This window comes from Lynx canadensis, chromosome E1 (genome assembly GCF_007474595.2).
Source record: "Lynx canadensis isolate LIC74 chromosome E1, mLynCan4.pri.v2, whole genome shotgun sequence".
Classification (NCBI taxonomy): domain Eukaryota; kingdom Metazoa; phylum Chordata; class Mammalia; order Carnivora; family Felidae; genus Lynx; species Lynx canadensis.
In genome coordinates this window covers 5,872,482-5,888,103 of record NC_044316.2, presented here as the reverse complement: position 1 = coordinate 5,888,103, position 15,622 = coordinate 5,872,482, and the positions used below count along the sequence as shown (strand labels likewise).

Below are 15,622 nucleotides of genomic sequence, written 5' to 3'. Positions count from 1 at the left end.
TTGGGTTAAGCTGAAATGGTTTTCACACACTGGGTCTTGTTCTGGCCCTGGGACCAGGAAGAACATGTTAAATCTCTTTTTTCCCCCTTTGGTTAGTTTTTCAGATATGTGAAGATACCATGATTCACACCTCCCCCCTTTCCAAAGCCTTTTTCTCCAGAGATGTGTCCAATTCCGCTAAACGTGCCACAGGGCAGCTCGCCACACTACAACTGTTTCCCAATGCTCCCCAGTGTTGCCAACTGCCCAAGACTGAACACACATAGGATACACGTAGGAATCCAGATTTCCAGATTTGGATACTTCTATCAGCGCAATTTAGTATCACAAAACGACTGTTGTGGCTGAGCGCAGGATGGGTGTGGAAGAGACAGGTGGAGAATGGAGAGAGGGCAAGGTGTCTGAGCGATGAGGCAAAAGAGTAGCACTTCGCAGCTTCTGGCCCGCGGGAAAGGGAAGGAGAAGGGGAGGAGGGAGGATGGCATCCCTGTTGAAGCAGAGTGAGTCTGGGGGAGGCAGAGGGAGGGAGACAGAAGGACACACGGGACGCGAAGGCCGGGAGACAGGTTAGCAACGCATGGAATGCCAACACGGGGGAGTGGAAAGAGAGAGCCCAGGAAGTGCAGAGCTAGCGTGAGTTGGAGCATCGAGGAGGTCGGGGAGCAAATCCAATGCAGCAGGGAGGCTTCGGCTGAGCACCTAGGACACGGGCAGAGTCGCAAAGGTGTGGGACTGGGCACGGGGTATGCGACACACACGGGAATTATCTTGATAGATCCTCGCAGCGCTCGGCCCAGCCTGTCGGCGACAAGAGAAGGGACGAACGCTCCAAGCTGGAATGAATGACCCAGCCGTCCCTTGCGGGCAACCGCGAGCGGCCACGGCGCCTGGGCGACGCGAGCGGGGCGGGGCGACACAGGCGGCCAATCGGAGCCCGCGGCCCAGCTCCGGCCCCGCCCCTCCGTCCTGGCGCCGGCGCTGGCGGCGCGCGCAGCCGCCGGCCTCCCGGAAGTGCGCCCGGAGCCGGCGTCGCGGGCCGAGGTGAGCGCGCGCGGGCTGGGCGGGCCCGGCCGCGGCCACCCGGGGTCGGGCGTGGCGTCTCCCGCGTCCGCTCGGGGCTCAGCTGGGCCCCCAGGGGCGACGGCGGGGCCGGCGGACGCGCGCCCGGACGTCTCGGAGGGCGCGGGGCCGCGGCAGGGGCAGGGAGGCGGGGCCGAGCGAGCTCAGGGGTGGTGGGGACGCCGCTGCCCGGCGCTGGCTCTGTGCCCCGGATCCTGCGTACCCCGCCGGACTCCCGGGCCGCGCCCCTAGACTGGCAGCTAAACCGGGCCGCTCCCTGTGCCTTCCCCCAGAGGCTGGAAGGCAGGAGCCCCTCGTGGGCTGAAGCCCGGAGCCTCCCTCCCCGGCGTGCCAAGGGTGCTGGGGGGCCCGGCGTGGAGAACACCTGGGTGGGGAGCGCCGCCCCGGCCTCCAGGACGCAGAATGCCAGCGGCACTCCCCTAACTCCCCTGCAGTTTGAACCAGCCTCGAAACCCGCTCCCCCCCCCCCCCCAAAATCTCCCGACGTTGGGGGCTCCTCTTCCCCGGAGCACAGGCCTTGCTTGGAGCTTCCTGGGTTCCAATTCGGCCGCCCCTTGTGAACATCAGAGGTTCCTAATCCGCCAGGATTAGAAATGGCAGGAACAGGGCCTAATAAGGAGCTGATGCGTAGCTGTTGGAGTAAAAATTACTCCTAAGGCTCCTTGTGGACGGTAAGGCAGGCTTTTTATTTAGGGGCCCGACCCAAACGGGGTTTTGCAGGCGCAGAGAGAAATTGGGCTGTGTTCCGAATACAGCAAGGACGAGTGAGCTCCGTGGGGAGGATCAGTGGATGGAAAATTACTAAGGAAACGTGGGGTAAAGGGAACGGGCTGAACCGACTTGACAGGAGTTTAGCCGAAGGCAGGCCCGCGTGCTGAGGACTTTGATCAGATATCAGGGGTGGTCAGATATACAACGTTAGGATGTAGCATTTAACCAGCTCTCAAAGATGAGGGTTTTTCCCTGAACTGGACTCAGCACGATTCTTGCTGAAACGGGACTCAAAGGGTCAAGGGCAGAGCTGAAAGGCCAGACCAAGTCACAAAGAGGACTCAGGAGCTTGACTAGATTTTGCTTAAGGAGAGAGTCTTTGTCAATAGTAGGTACACAACAAAGGGCTACTTATATGCACATTCATAGTAAGCGTGCTTACCTAAAAGCATATTTAATTTTTAAAATTTTTTATTTATTTTTGAAAGAGGGAGAGACAGAGCATGAGTAGGGGAGGGTCAGAGAGAGAGAGAGAGGGAGACACAGAATCCGAAGCAGGCTCCAGGCTCTGAGCTGTCAGCAGGGCTCCAACTCAGGAACGACAAGATCATGACTGGAGCCAAGTCCCACGCTTAAGGACTGAGCCACCCAGGTGCCCCCTTAAGAGTATATTTTAAGTTCATTCTCACTTGTTAGAGTTTTAATAACAACTATGCATTTGGGATAACTTGAAGTGTTTTTAGGTTCTCATGAACTCATTGGGTTATAAACTACACCCTTTATAAAATAATTTAATTTGGAATAATTGAGACATTTTACTTAGCATTTTGTTAGGCTATAATTACTACAATCAAGTTTAAATACAAGATTTACAGTTTTCCCTAAATGTCACTTTCCCGAAATGTAATCTATGCACTCTTAATTCAGGAAGGAAATAAATCTGAATAAATCTACGCATCAGTCTCTTGATCTTTGAAATCTTTTTACTTGTTATTTAAAACTCAGGAGCCAAACAGATTTAGATTATGAAGGGTGCTTGTATATTTATTCAATTTTGTGACATGTTTATTTAAAACTGCACATTTTTCCTCTAGTTTTCTATAAGCGGTCTCCTATAAGTTTGGATATGTTGTGTTTTCACTGCCATTCAATATGAAAACATTTTAATTTCCATTGTCCTTCTTTTTCTTTGGCCGTAGGTTAAGAGTTTTGTTTTTTAATAATTTCTATATATTGACATTTTCTAGATATTGTTACCGAGTTCTAATTTCACTGTATTATGGTCAGAGCATATATACTTTGAGATTGTAATCTTTTGAAAAGTAATCATGCCTGTGGTCTGCTTTGGTGAATGATTCGTATGCACTTGAAATGAATGTGTATTCTATAGTTGTTGAGTCTGAACATCAGATCAAGTTGGTAAGTTGGTTTACAGTGTTCAGATTTTCTGTATCCTTACTGATTTTTTTTTTTTTGTCTACTCCTCCGATCAACTATGAGGATCTGCCATTTTAGACCTGGTATTAAGTGCATATACATTTACAGTTTTGTGTTGTAAATGACTAGACTCATTTATAACGAAATGTTTCCCTATTTCTTTTTTGGTCTTGAAGTCTCTTGGTCAGATATAATATCACTGTACCACTTTTTGTATGCTTGCTGTTTGCATAGGATTTCTTTTCCCCATTATTTTATTTTATTTCCAAACCATCTGTATCTTTATGTATAAAATATCTCTTGTAGACACTGTATGACTGGATGTTGCTTTTCTAAATCTGACAGTCTTTACTTATAATTAAAATGTTTAGTCCACTTACATTTTTTTTTTTTTTTTTTTTTTTTTTTTGGGACAGAGAGAGACAGAGCATGAACGGGGGAGGGGCAGAGAGAGAGGGAGACACAGAATCAGAAACAGGCTCCAGGCTCCGAGCCATCAGCCCAGAGCCCGACGCGGGGCTCGAACTCACGGACCGCGTGATCGTGACCTGGCTGAAGTCGGACGCTTAACCGACTGCGCCACCCAGGCGCCCTAGTCCACTTACATTTAATGCAATTACTGATATGGTTGAGTGTTGGTCTACCAGTTGTCTTTTTCCCCCATTTGATCCTTCTGGTTTTTATTCTTCTCTTGATGTTTTCTTATCACATTTTGGGATAGTGAATGTTTTGGGGGATTCCTTTATTGGTTTTTAAGCTATAGTTCTTTATATAATATTTTTACACCTAGCAGTAGCGTCTTTAAATGATCAAAGTTTACTTTAACTTATTGGAATCTACTTTAATATTTGTACCACTTTATGTCACAATTTACATTTATTTCCTGCCTCTCATTTAACACCTTTGCATTTCCCGTTTGTCACCTTAGCACCACTCAGTTTCCATTTCGTATTCTTTTTTATCAGTTCATAAATGTAATAACCTCACAACAGATTAATTCCTTATGCCCACTCCTTTGTGCTATATTTATGTCATTTACTTCTACTTATGTTCTGTTTACACTGTTATTATTTTTGTATTTAATAGTTGCCTTTTAAGGAGGTTAGAAGTAAAAGCATAGTATTTCTATATTCAGTATATGTTTACCATTTTTAGAGATCTTCATTCCTTTCTGTAGATCTGAGTTTCTCTGTAATTGGAAAGGTGTCCTTTATCATTTCTTACATATAAATCACTGGAGAAAAATTTTCCTAGCTTATTTATTTATTTTTATTGAAGTATAATCAGCATACAATGTTATGTTGGTTTCAGGTGTATAGCATATTGATTTGACAATTCTGTACATTACTCAGTGTTCATATCAACTATACTCTGTATATGCTGTATTTTTCATCTCAGTCATTTGTTTTATAACTGGAACTTTGTATCTTTTTTTTAAGTTTATTTATTTTGGGAGAGAGATGGCACAAGCAGGGAAGAGGAGCAGAGGGAAAGAGAGGGAATGGTAAACAGGCTCCATGCTCTGTGCAGACCCCAATGCGGGGCTCAATCCCACCACCCTGGGATCATGACTTGAGCCAAAATCAACCGACTGAGCCACCCAGGTGCCCCGGAAGTTTGTAGCTCTTAATCCCTTTTATCTGTTTTGCTCATAACCCCTACTTACTTCCCTTTTGGCAAAGAACAGTTTGTTCTCTGTATTCAAGAGTCTGGTTTCTGTTGTTTGTGCATTTGTTTTGTTTTTTCATATTCTACAAATAAGTGAAATTATATGGTATCTTTCTCTCTCTGTCAGACTTACTTCATTTAGCGTAGTGCCCTCCAGGCCTATCAAATGTTGTTGCAAATGGCAAGATCTCATTCTTTTTTACGGCTGAGTAGTATTCCATTGTATATATATACCACATCTTTATTCATTCATCTGTCAATGGACACTTGGGTTTGCTTCCATATCTTGGCCATTGTAAATGCTGCAGTAAACATAGGGGTGCGTATATCTTTTTGAATTAGTGGTTTTGTTTTCTTTGTGTAAATACCAATAATGGAATTACTGGATCATGTGGTGTTTCTGCTTTTTAATTTCAACATAATGGTTGCACCAATTTACATTCCCACCAACAGGGCTCTCCTTTTTTGCCACATCCTTGCCAACACTTGTTATTTCTTGTCTTTTTAATATTGGCCTTTCTGACTGGTGTGAGGTGATACCTCATTGTGTTTTTCATTTGTATTTTTTGGTGGTTAGTGATATTGAGCATCTCTTCATGTTTCTGTTGGCTTTCTCTGTGTCTTTGGGAAAATGTCTGTTCAGGTCCCATGACTATTTTTTTAATTGGGTTGTGTGTGTGTGTGTGTGTGTGTGTGTGTGTGTGTGTGTGTGTGTTGAGTTGAGTTGAGTTGTAGAAGTTATTTATACACTTTGGATATTAACCCCTTATTGGTTATATAATTTTTTGTTGATGGTTTCCTTTACTATGTAAAAGCTTTTTATTTTGGTGTCATCCCAATGGTTTATTTCCCTTGCCTGAGGAGACATATCTAAAAATATGTTGCTAAGGGCAATATCCAAGAGATGACTGCATTTGCCTTAGGAGTTTTATGGTTTCAGGTCTCACATTTAGGTCTTTAATCTATTTTCAGTTAATTCTTTTGTATGGCATAAGAAAGTGGTCCAGTGTCATTCTTTTGCATGTAGCTGTTCTGTTTTCTCAGCACCATTTATTGAGAAGATTGTCTGTTTCCCATTGTATATTCTTGCCTCTTTTGTTGTAGATTAGAGCACATGGATGCAGGTTTATTTCTAGACTCTATCCTGTTCCATTGGTCTGTGTGTCTGTTATTGTGCCAGTACCATGCTGTTTTGATTCTTCTAGCTTTGTAATATATCTTGAAATCCTGGGAGAAGAGATCCCTCTAGCTTTGTTCTTCTCAAGAATGATTTGACTGTTTGTTGTCTTTTGTGGTTCCATACACATTTTAGGATTATGTGTTTTAGTTCTGTGGAAAATGCTGTTGGTACTTTGATAGGGATTGCACTGAATCTGTACATTGAGTTGGGCATCATGGGCTTTTTAACGATATTCTTTCAGTTCATGAGCATGATCTATCTTTCTATTTGTTTGTGTCATCTGCGGTTCTTTCAACAACTTCTTATAGTTTTCAGAGTACAAGTCTTTCACTTTCTTTGTTAAATTTATTCCTAGGTATCCTTTTTTAAAAAATTTAAGAAAATGTTTACTTATTTTTGAGAGAGAGAGAGAGAGCGTGCGCACACACATGACTGAGCGTGGGGGAGGAGCAGAGAGAGAGGGGGACACAGAATCCGAAGCAGGCTCCAGGCTCCAAGCTGTCAGCACAGAGCCCAACTCACAAACTGTGAGATCATGACCTGGGCCAAAGACAGATGGACGTTAACTGACTGAGCCATCCGGGTGCCCCAGTATTATATTCCGTTACGTGAAGTTATAAATGGGATTGTTTCCTTAATTTATCTTTCTGCTACTTCATTATTAGTGCATAGGAACACAACAGATTTCTGTATGCTAATTTTGGATCCTGTAGCTTTACTGAATTCATTTTTCAGTTCTAATAGTTTTTTCATGCAGGCTTTAGGGTTTTCTATATATACTATGTTATTTGCAAATAGTGACTTCTTCCTTACCAGTTTGGATGCCTTTTATTCCTTTTTCTTGTCTGATTGCTGCAGCTCAGACTTCCAATACGATGTTGAATAAAAGTGGTGAGTGGACATCCTTGTTTTGTTTCTGATCATAGAGCAAAAGCTTTCAGGTTTTCACTACTGAGTACGATGTTAGCTGCAGGTTTTTCATGTATGGCCTTTTTATTTTAAGGTATGTTCTCTCTAAATCCACTTTGTTGAGAGCTGTTATCATGAATGGATGTATTTTGTCAAATGCTTTTTTGGCATTTGTTGAAATGATCATATAGTTTTTATTCTTTTTCTTGTTAATGTGATGTATTACATTGATTTGCGAATATTGAACCAATTGATCGAGGTTTTTTTTTTTAATGTATTGTTGAACTTGGTTTGCAAATGTTTTGTTGAGATTTTTTTGCATCTATGTTCACCAGAGATATTGGCCTGTAGTTTTCTTTTTTTTGTAGTGTCTCTGTCTGATTTTGGTGTTAAGATAATGCTCGTCTTGTAGAATGAATTTGAAAGTTTTCCTTCCTCTTCTGTTTTGGAATAGTTTGAGAAGAATAGATATCAACCCTTCTTTAAATATTTGGTCGAGTTCACCTGTGAAGCCATTTGGTCCTGGACTTTTGTTTGTTAAAAGTATTGGTTAGTTATTCAGTTTTGTTACTAGCAGTTGTTTCATTCAAATTTTCCATTCCTAATTCAGTTTTGGAAGATTGCATGCTTCTAGGAACTTATCCATTTTTTTCTAGATTGTTTAATTTGGTGGTATATAATTTTTTCATCATACTCTTTTATAATCCTTTTTATTTCTGTGGTTATTTTTCTTTCATTTTTAAAAAAAATTTTTAAAATGTTTATTTATTTTTGAGAGAGGGAGAGACAGAGTGCAAGCTGGGGAGGGGCAGAGAGAGACAGGGAGACACAGAATCCGAAGCAGGCTCCAGACTCAGAGCTGTCCGCACAGAGCCCAACGTGGGGCTCGAACCCATGAACTGTGAGATCATGACCTGAGCTGAAGTCGGATGCTCAACCAACTGAGCCACCCAGGCGCCCCTTTCATTTCTGATTTTATTTATTTGAATCACCTTTCTCTTCCTTTTTTGATGAGTCTGGCTAAAGATTTATCCATTTTGTTGATCTTTTCAAAGGACCAGCTCCTGGTTTCATTGATCTTTTTCTATGCTTTTTAGTTTCTATTTTTATTTCTGCTCTACTCTTTATTATAGTAAGACCTTGGATCGCAAGTAACTTGTTTTGTGAGTGTTCCTCAAGACGAGCAAACGTTTCTAAAAATCTTACTTGATAAACGAGCGATGTCTTGCAATATGAGTAGTATGTGATGCTCAATGTCACATGATCACAAGTGAGCTGGTGGTTCTTGAAATTCACTTTTTTTTAAAAAAAAATTTTTTTTTTTCAACGTTTATTTATTTTTCGGACAGAGAGACAGAGCATGAACGGGGGAGGGGCAGAGAGAGAGGGAGACACAGAATCAGAAGCAGGCTCCAGGCTCTGAGCTGTCAGCACAGAGCCGATGTGGGGCTCGAACTCACGGACCGCGAGATCGTGACCTGGCTGAAGTCGGACGCTTAACCGACTGCGCCACCCAGGCGCCCCTGAAATTCACTTTGATATACAAGTGTTTTGGGTTACAAGCATGTTTCCAGAATGAATTATGCTCGCAAACCAAGGTTTAATGTGTTTCCTCCCTTCTACTCGTTTTGGGTTTTGTTTGTTCTTCTTTTTCTAGCTCCTTTAGGTGTAAGTTTAGGTTGTTTAAGATTTTCCTTCTGAAGGCAGGCCGATATGGCTATAACTTCCCTCTTAGAACTGCTTTTGTTGCATCCCAAAGATTTTAGGTTGTTTTCATTTGTCTCCACGTATTTTTCGATTTCCTCTTTGACGTCTTGGTCGACCTCTTCATTGTTAGATAGCATGTTGTTTAGCCTCCATGTGTTTGTGTTCTCTCCAGATTGATTTCTAGTTGTGGTTAGAGAGGATGCAGGATATGACTTTAGTCTTTTTAAATTTACTGAGACTTGTTTTGTGGCCTAACATGTGATGCCTTGGAGAATGTTCCAAGTGCACTTGGAAATAATGTATCCTGCTGTTTTTGAATGGAATGTTCTGTATATATCTCTTAGTTCCATCTGGCCTACTGTGTGGTTTAAAGCCAGTTTCTTTGTTGATTTTATGTCTGGATGATCTATCCGTTGATGTAAGTAGGGTGTTAAGTTCCCCTATTATTATGGTATGACCGCCAGTTTCTTCCTTTGTTTCTTTTAATATTTGCTTTATGTATTTAGGTGCCTTTATGTTGGTCGCATAAATATTTGCAATTGTTATATCTTCTTGTTAGATTGATCCCCGTATTATATGGTGTCCTTCTTTGTCTCTTGTTTATAGTCTTTGTTTTAAAGTCTGTTTTGTCTGATATAGTATTGCTACTCTGGCTTTTTTATCCCCTTCCACTTCTGTTTGCATGGTATATGTTTTTCCATCCCTTCACTTTCAATCTGTACGAGTCTTTAGGTCTGAAGTGAGTCTATTACAGGCAGCAGATAGATGAGTGTTGGTTTTTTTGTTTTTTTTGTTTTTGTTCATTCAGTTACTCTGTATCTTGATTTGGAGCACTTAGACCATTTAAAGTAATTGTTATAATTACATATTTATCGCTGTTTTAACTGTTTTCTTGTTATTTTTGTAGTTCTCTGTTGCTGTCTTCTCTTGCTCTCTTCCCTTGTGGTTTGATGGGTTTCTTCAGTGTTATGTATGGATTCCTTTCTCTTTATTTTTTGTGTACCTATCATAGGTTTTTGATTTGTGTTAACTGTTGGGCTTGTATATCACATTTATAACAGTCTCTGTTTAGTTGATGGTTGCTTGAATTTGAACACATTCCAAAAGCAGATATCTTTCTATTCTTATTTTTGAAAGATGTTTTTACTGGAGTGGAAATCTGGGTTGATAATTCTTTTCCTAGAATTTGGATTTGGTTCTTTGTTATAATTTCAATTTCTCTGTGGAATGTCCCTATGTCTTCTTTCATTATGGCTATATTTTTCTTGCAGTCCTTGGGCCATCTTTGGGTTGGTTTCTCCTGTTTTTTTTCCCATGACTTTGAGTCACATTATCATGTTTTTAAATGTCTAATAATTTGGGGTTACATCTCGAATATTGCGGGTGGCACATTGTAGGATTCTGTGATCTTCCTCTGAGGAGTATTGAGTTTTGTTCTGGCAGGCAGTTGAGTTACTCATTGATCACCTTTGACTTGAGTTAGCTTGGTTTTATGCCTTGTTAGGACAGATCTCTCTGGAAAGGCCAGAGTGTATCCTGAGGCGTTCTAACTTGATTAGGCCAGACCAGGAGGCTGCATTTCCTCTGTGGATCTTGTTGATGCTTGGCTTTAGGCTCTTTTAGGGCCAGTTTAGAGTAGATCTTACTCTAGGGCATTGTATTTACTCCTAACAATCCTAACACGGGGCCTTTCTGGTATCTCAGGATGCTTTGGGTATTAACGGGTATTAACGAGGTCTCTCCATTCTTAGTGGTCACAAACTCAAATATCTCTCATTCCTGATTGGCATTTATTTTGTATCTCTTTTGCTCTTAACCCTGTAGCATCTGCTGTCTGTTAAACTTTGCATAACTTCACCCTGCCCCTGTGCAGTCCAACCCTTGGCCAAGGGCTCGCAGGAAAACCCCACACAGACTTCTTCATGACCACCCCCCTCCCTGCCGTAGCTCCATTCTTTCCACTGATCTGTTGTTCAGATTCCAGATACTAAAGCGGCTCCAAGTTCTGATCTCTCCCTCCTCAGTTTGTTGAGACCACCGAACTCCGCTTGAGCTCCAGCTTCCTGCACCATTGTTGGGAAATTGTCGCCATGCGGTCAGCCAGGATGATCATGGGCCTCTTCCCCATGAGGTTTTCTTCTCTCGGGGACCTCATTCTTGTCTGCCAGTTGTCTAGTGCAGGAAAACAATTGCCCTAAACGTTTTCTGTAGTTCTGTAGTTGTTGACAGTGGGTGGGCTGGTCTTACTACCAGGTACTCTGCTGTGGCCAGAAACAGAAGTGCTCAAACACGTCTGTACTGAGCACATCATCAGCATGGCACCCTGGCTTCTGTTTGAATAAATGAACGAAATATGTGGGTTTCTTGTTGAACCAAAAAGTAAGTGCAATGAGGTCCACATATGAAACCTGTAATATTGGGTTAATCCTTTATTAAATTTTTTTAAAAAATTTTATTTGTTTTTGACAGAGAAAGAGAGAGACAGAGCATGAGCAGGGGAGGGGCAGAGAGAGAGGGAGACACAGAATCTGAAGCGGGTTCCAAGCTCCAAGCTGTCAGCACAGAGCCCGACGTGGGCTTGAACTCACGAACCGTGAGATCATGACCTGAGCTGAAGTTGGATGCCTAACTGACTGAGCCACCCAGGTGCCCCTGGATTAATCCTTTAATCCTTTTTACTTCTTTCCCTTTTTTTTTTTTTTAATGTTTCTTTTTGAGAGAGAGAGAGCGAGAACATCAGTGGGGAGGGGCAAAGAGGGAGGGAGACAGAGAATCCCGAGCAGGTTCCCCACTGTCAGTGCAGCACCCAATGCGGGGCTCATACGCACAAGCCATGAGATCGTGACCTGAGCCGAAATCAAGAGCGGGGCACTTAACTGAGCCACCCGGTGCCCCTCACCCTTTCCTTTTTTTGCTTGAAACGTTTTCTTTTTTATTTTACTTTATTTTTTGTTTATTTATAGTTTTTAAATGATTTTCTGATACAGGATGAGTTGTTTGAAGTGCTAGGCATGAAGACATTCCTTCCTGTACCACAAGAAAAAGGCAGCTATGAAAAGCTGGAGTATTCTACCGATCTCTAATTAAGCCAGACAGATGAACTGATTGGGTGTGTCTGTTTGCTTTTATGGTTCCAATTAGTGTTTTGGAGGAATGATGGCCGACAGCGCTTTTATAACATTTAAGGATTGGCCCAATAATCCAACATTAGGATCCTATGCAAGACAGTTAACTAGAAATAGTTAAATAAACTGATCCTTTAAGCATTTCTAAATACTACCTTTGTCATTTAACATTCCTTTTTCCACCAGCTTAGCCACTGTCTTCCAGATTTTTAGGCCAGTTGCCATAAAATAGTGCTCACTTAGTTCAAGGCCAGAGGAGTGTTTTGGGGGGTAGTCACTGTTGGTTCTAAGCCTTCTCTAACCCCGGAGTTGAGCATTTCATTTGGGACAGGTTTTTCATCGATTCCCACACAGTCTCGTTTTCCACACTGCCCTCAGAAGAGGTCACCTGGAAATTTCGTTGCACCTGTTGGGGAAGAATTAATTTGTCCTCTTTCACCCCTTATTCCTTTTTTTTTTTTTTTTTTTAATTTTTTTTTTTTTTTTCAACGTTTTTATTTATTTTTTTTGGGACAGAGAGAGACAGAGCATGAACGGGGGAGGGGCAGAGAGAGAGGGAGACACAGAATCGGAAACAGGCTCCAGGCTCCGAGCCGTCAGCCCAGAGCCTGACGCGGGGCTCGAACTCACGGACCGCGAGATCGTGACCTGGCTGAAGTCGGACGCTTAACCGACTGCGCCACCCAGGCGCCCCACACCCCTTATTCCTTATGGAAGCATCAGGTCGTTTCAGCATCACCCCTTCTAGGGTGTTGATGACGTCTTTGTTCAGCTTTACCGTTTAGTCTGCACGCTCGCGGGGGCAGTTAAGGAAGTGTCGTGTGGAAGAGCCGTTCGCGTGGAAAACCAGGGTGAAAATGCTTCACGTGATGCATTTCATCCTTCTACTGGGTCTGGCCCTTTGAAGCCCAAGAGAGAATGTCGTAAGACGGTCTGGGTGAAGATGCCAGTTTAGACACGGTATTAAGCGACTTGCTTGGCGGCTTCAGGTTTGTAATCTTTCAGAGGAGAGTAGTGGAGCCGTTGCTTCTCAGGTAGGGCCTGTGAATTCGTTCTCACTGATACCGGGTCCTTCTCTGTGCAGCACCGGCTCTCTCTCCCTCTCTAGTGTCCCTGTGAGAGCCTCGGTGAAGACTTGGTCCCCCCCCACCCGAGACAGCCCCCTCCGGGAAACCCTTCACCCAAAGGGACCCGCCGAGCCAGATGATGCCTGTCGACCTGGGGCAGGCCCTGGCCCTGCTGCCGCAGCTGGCGAAGGCCGAGGACTCCCCGTTCCGCGGACCGGACGCTGCCCCTCGAGGGGAGCTCTCTAACCCCGAGACCGCCCGCCAGCTCTTCAGGCAGTTTCGTTACCAGGTGACGTCCGGGCCCCACGAGACCCTGAGACAGCTTCGGAAGCTCTGTTTCCAGTGGCTGCAGCCAGAGGTTCACACGAAGGAGCAGATCCTGGAGATCCTCATGCTGGAGCAGTTCCTGACCATCCTGCCCGGGGAGATCCAGACGTGGGTGCGGACCCAGTGTCCGGGCAGCGGCGAGGAGGCGGTGACCCTCGTGGAGAGCTTGAAGGGAGACCCCCAGAGACTGTGGCGGTGGGTAAGCAGAGGGGGTAATCCGCCAGCGAGGCACAGGGCTCCCTTGGGGTCTCACGAGGCGTCTTGTCTTTTTTTTCTGACTCTCAGCATGTGTGGTTTTCCACACTAACGACCAGTTCTCCAACTTTCTTTTCTTCTCTTCTCTTCTCTTTTCTTTAATGTTTTGTTTATTTTTGAGAGAGAGAGAGAGAGAGAGACACAGGGTGTGAGCGGGGGAGGGGCAGAGAGAGAGGGGGAGACACAGAGTCCGAAGCGGGGCTCCAGGCTCCGAGCCGTCGGCACGGAGCCCGACGCGGGGCTGGAACCCACGAGCCGTGAGATCACGGCCTGAGCCGAAGTCGGACGCTCAACCGACTGAGCCACCCAGGCGCCCCCATTCTCCAACTTTCTGATACCGGCCGGTGTCGTACAAGTCAGTTCAAACCCGACACCAGCATTCTGGGGTTGGCAGACCCAGGGGGATAAGGGTCGGTCTGATGAGAATGCTCTTATTTTGGACGCCAGTCACAGGTCACTCAGGCCGACTGTCCCTAAGACCGACTGGCTGTGTATGTGCCGGTTCCCACAATGCCCTCCCCGGGTTGGACAGGGAATGGCTCACGGAACTCGCGAAAGCACGACTTACACTTGCTGGTTTCTGACGAGGAGCGTGATTGTGGGGCCTCCGCGGCCTCTCCCGGCATGCCGTGCGCCCGGTACCGCTGTGTGCTCACCAGCCTAGAGGCTCCCCAGACCCCATCATTGGGGGAGCCTGGCGGAGGCTTCGTTACTTAGGCATGAGAGATTAGTCATTGGCCATGGGTGGCCGAAAACCTCCGGCCCCTCTCCCTTCCTCAGAGGTTGAGGGTTGGGGCTGTGAGGTCAATCCTCCGATCAGCCGGTGGGCATCTCTGATGACCAGCCTCCGTCCTGAAGCTCTCTGGGGGCCCACCAAGCGTCCCCTGCTCAGCCTCGACTCAGGCGTGATTGAAAGGGGCTCATCACGAATAACAGAACTGCTCCTGTCACTCCCTTCCTTTAGGGCAATTCCAAGGGTTTTAGCAACTCTGTGCCAGGAACCTGGGACAGAGACGAGATCCATGTTTCTTATTCTATCGCCCCAGTGTGTCCCCGTGTCTCCCCTAATTCTAAGGCTCCCTGGGACTCTGACCATTACAAACAGAGGCCAAAGCCTCTTGTCTCTGTCCATCTTTAGACTCAAGTGTCCAGGAAGTTGTACAAAGGATACCTGAGTTTTCACTGCTGGAGACTATCCAGTAGAAACACATTGTCGATGAACTTTGCCTTTATTTTTTCTTAAATTTTTTTAACGTTTATTTATTTTTGAGAGAGAGAGAGAGAGAGAGAGAGAGAGAGAGAGAGAGACAGACAGAGTGCAAGCAGGGGAGGAGCAGACAAACAGGGAGACACAGAATCCGAAGCAAGCCCCAGGCTCCGAGGCATCAGCACAGAGCCCGACGCGGGGCTCGAACTCACAGACTGCGAGGTCACGACCTGAGCTGAAGTCGGACGCTTAGCCGACTGAGCCACCCAGGCGCCCCTCCGTGGCGTGCCTTGAAGACCTCCCACGCCTGATTCAGGCGTCTGCTTTCGGCCTCCCCTCAGGTCGTTTTCCTCACAGCTTCCTGCTGGTCCAGACGGAAACGCTCGTGTGCCTCTTTCCCTGTTCCATGTCCCCGAGGACCGCCCTGTGGTCTGTTATGGAGCATTAGCTGTGTTTCTTTCAGAACCCCTCATTCTGGATCCTTCAGTAACTAATTCCGTGTGGTCTCTAGATCAGCATCCAAGTTCTGGGACAAGAAATCCTATCGGAGAAGACGGACCCCGCAAGCTGCCGCGTGGGGGGAGCGGGGCGCCATCTTGAAATGGCGTCTCAGGAGCTGGGACCTCGGGCCTCCCCCTCCAGGCCTGGGGAGCCGCCGAGCCGTGCTGTGAAAGAGGAGTCTGACATGGAGCAGGAATTAGGTGAGGGGCGCTTCCTCGCGGTGGCATGTGGTGAGTTCTGGGGGAAATCTGGGGGCCGTGGTTAGTGGGCCTAAGACCGAGTGGAAAATGATACGCTGCTCGGATCAGGGTATCTCTGGAAAGTCTGGAAACGGAGTGGACTTAACCGAATCCCTCTGAGGGGGAGCTCTGGTCCGTGAATCTCCTCTGTGGCTGGGCCAGACCACGTGAATTTTGGTTCTGAGGAAGGAGGAGGAAACTGTGGATGA

General features: G+C 45.4%; 1 protein-coding gene across 3 annotated transcripts in view; it reads left to right on the top strand.

Moving 5' to 3' along the window:
* Positions 1-999: 999 nt before the first annotated feature.
* ZNF18 (zinc finger protein 18) overlaps positions 1,000-15,622 on the top strand; it is a 28,331-nt gene continuing 13,708 nt past the window's right edge. Inside the window, exons 1-3 of one of the 3 annotated variants that reach the window (XM_030295255.2) lie at positions 1,000-1,041; positions 12,902-13,410; positions 15,185-15,374. In XM_030295255.2, the coding sequence (XP_030151115.1) occupies positions 13,021-13,410; positions 15,185-15,374 (580 nt within the window). In that variant the 5' untranslated portion in view covers positions 1,000-1,041; positions 12,902-13,020. Of the gene's footprint in view, positions 1,042-12,516; positions 12,807-12,901; positions 13,411-15,184; positions 15,375-15,622 lie in introns of those variants that run through there. The other 2 variants (XM_030295256.1, XM_030295254.1) reach the window with 2 other exon arrangements.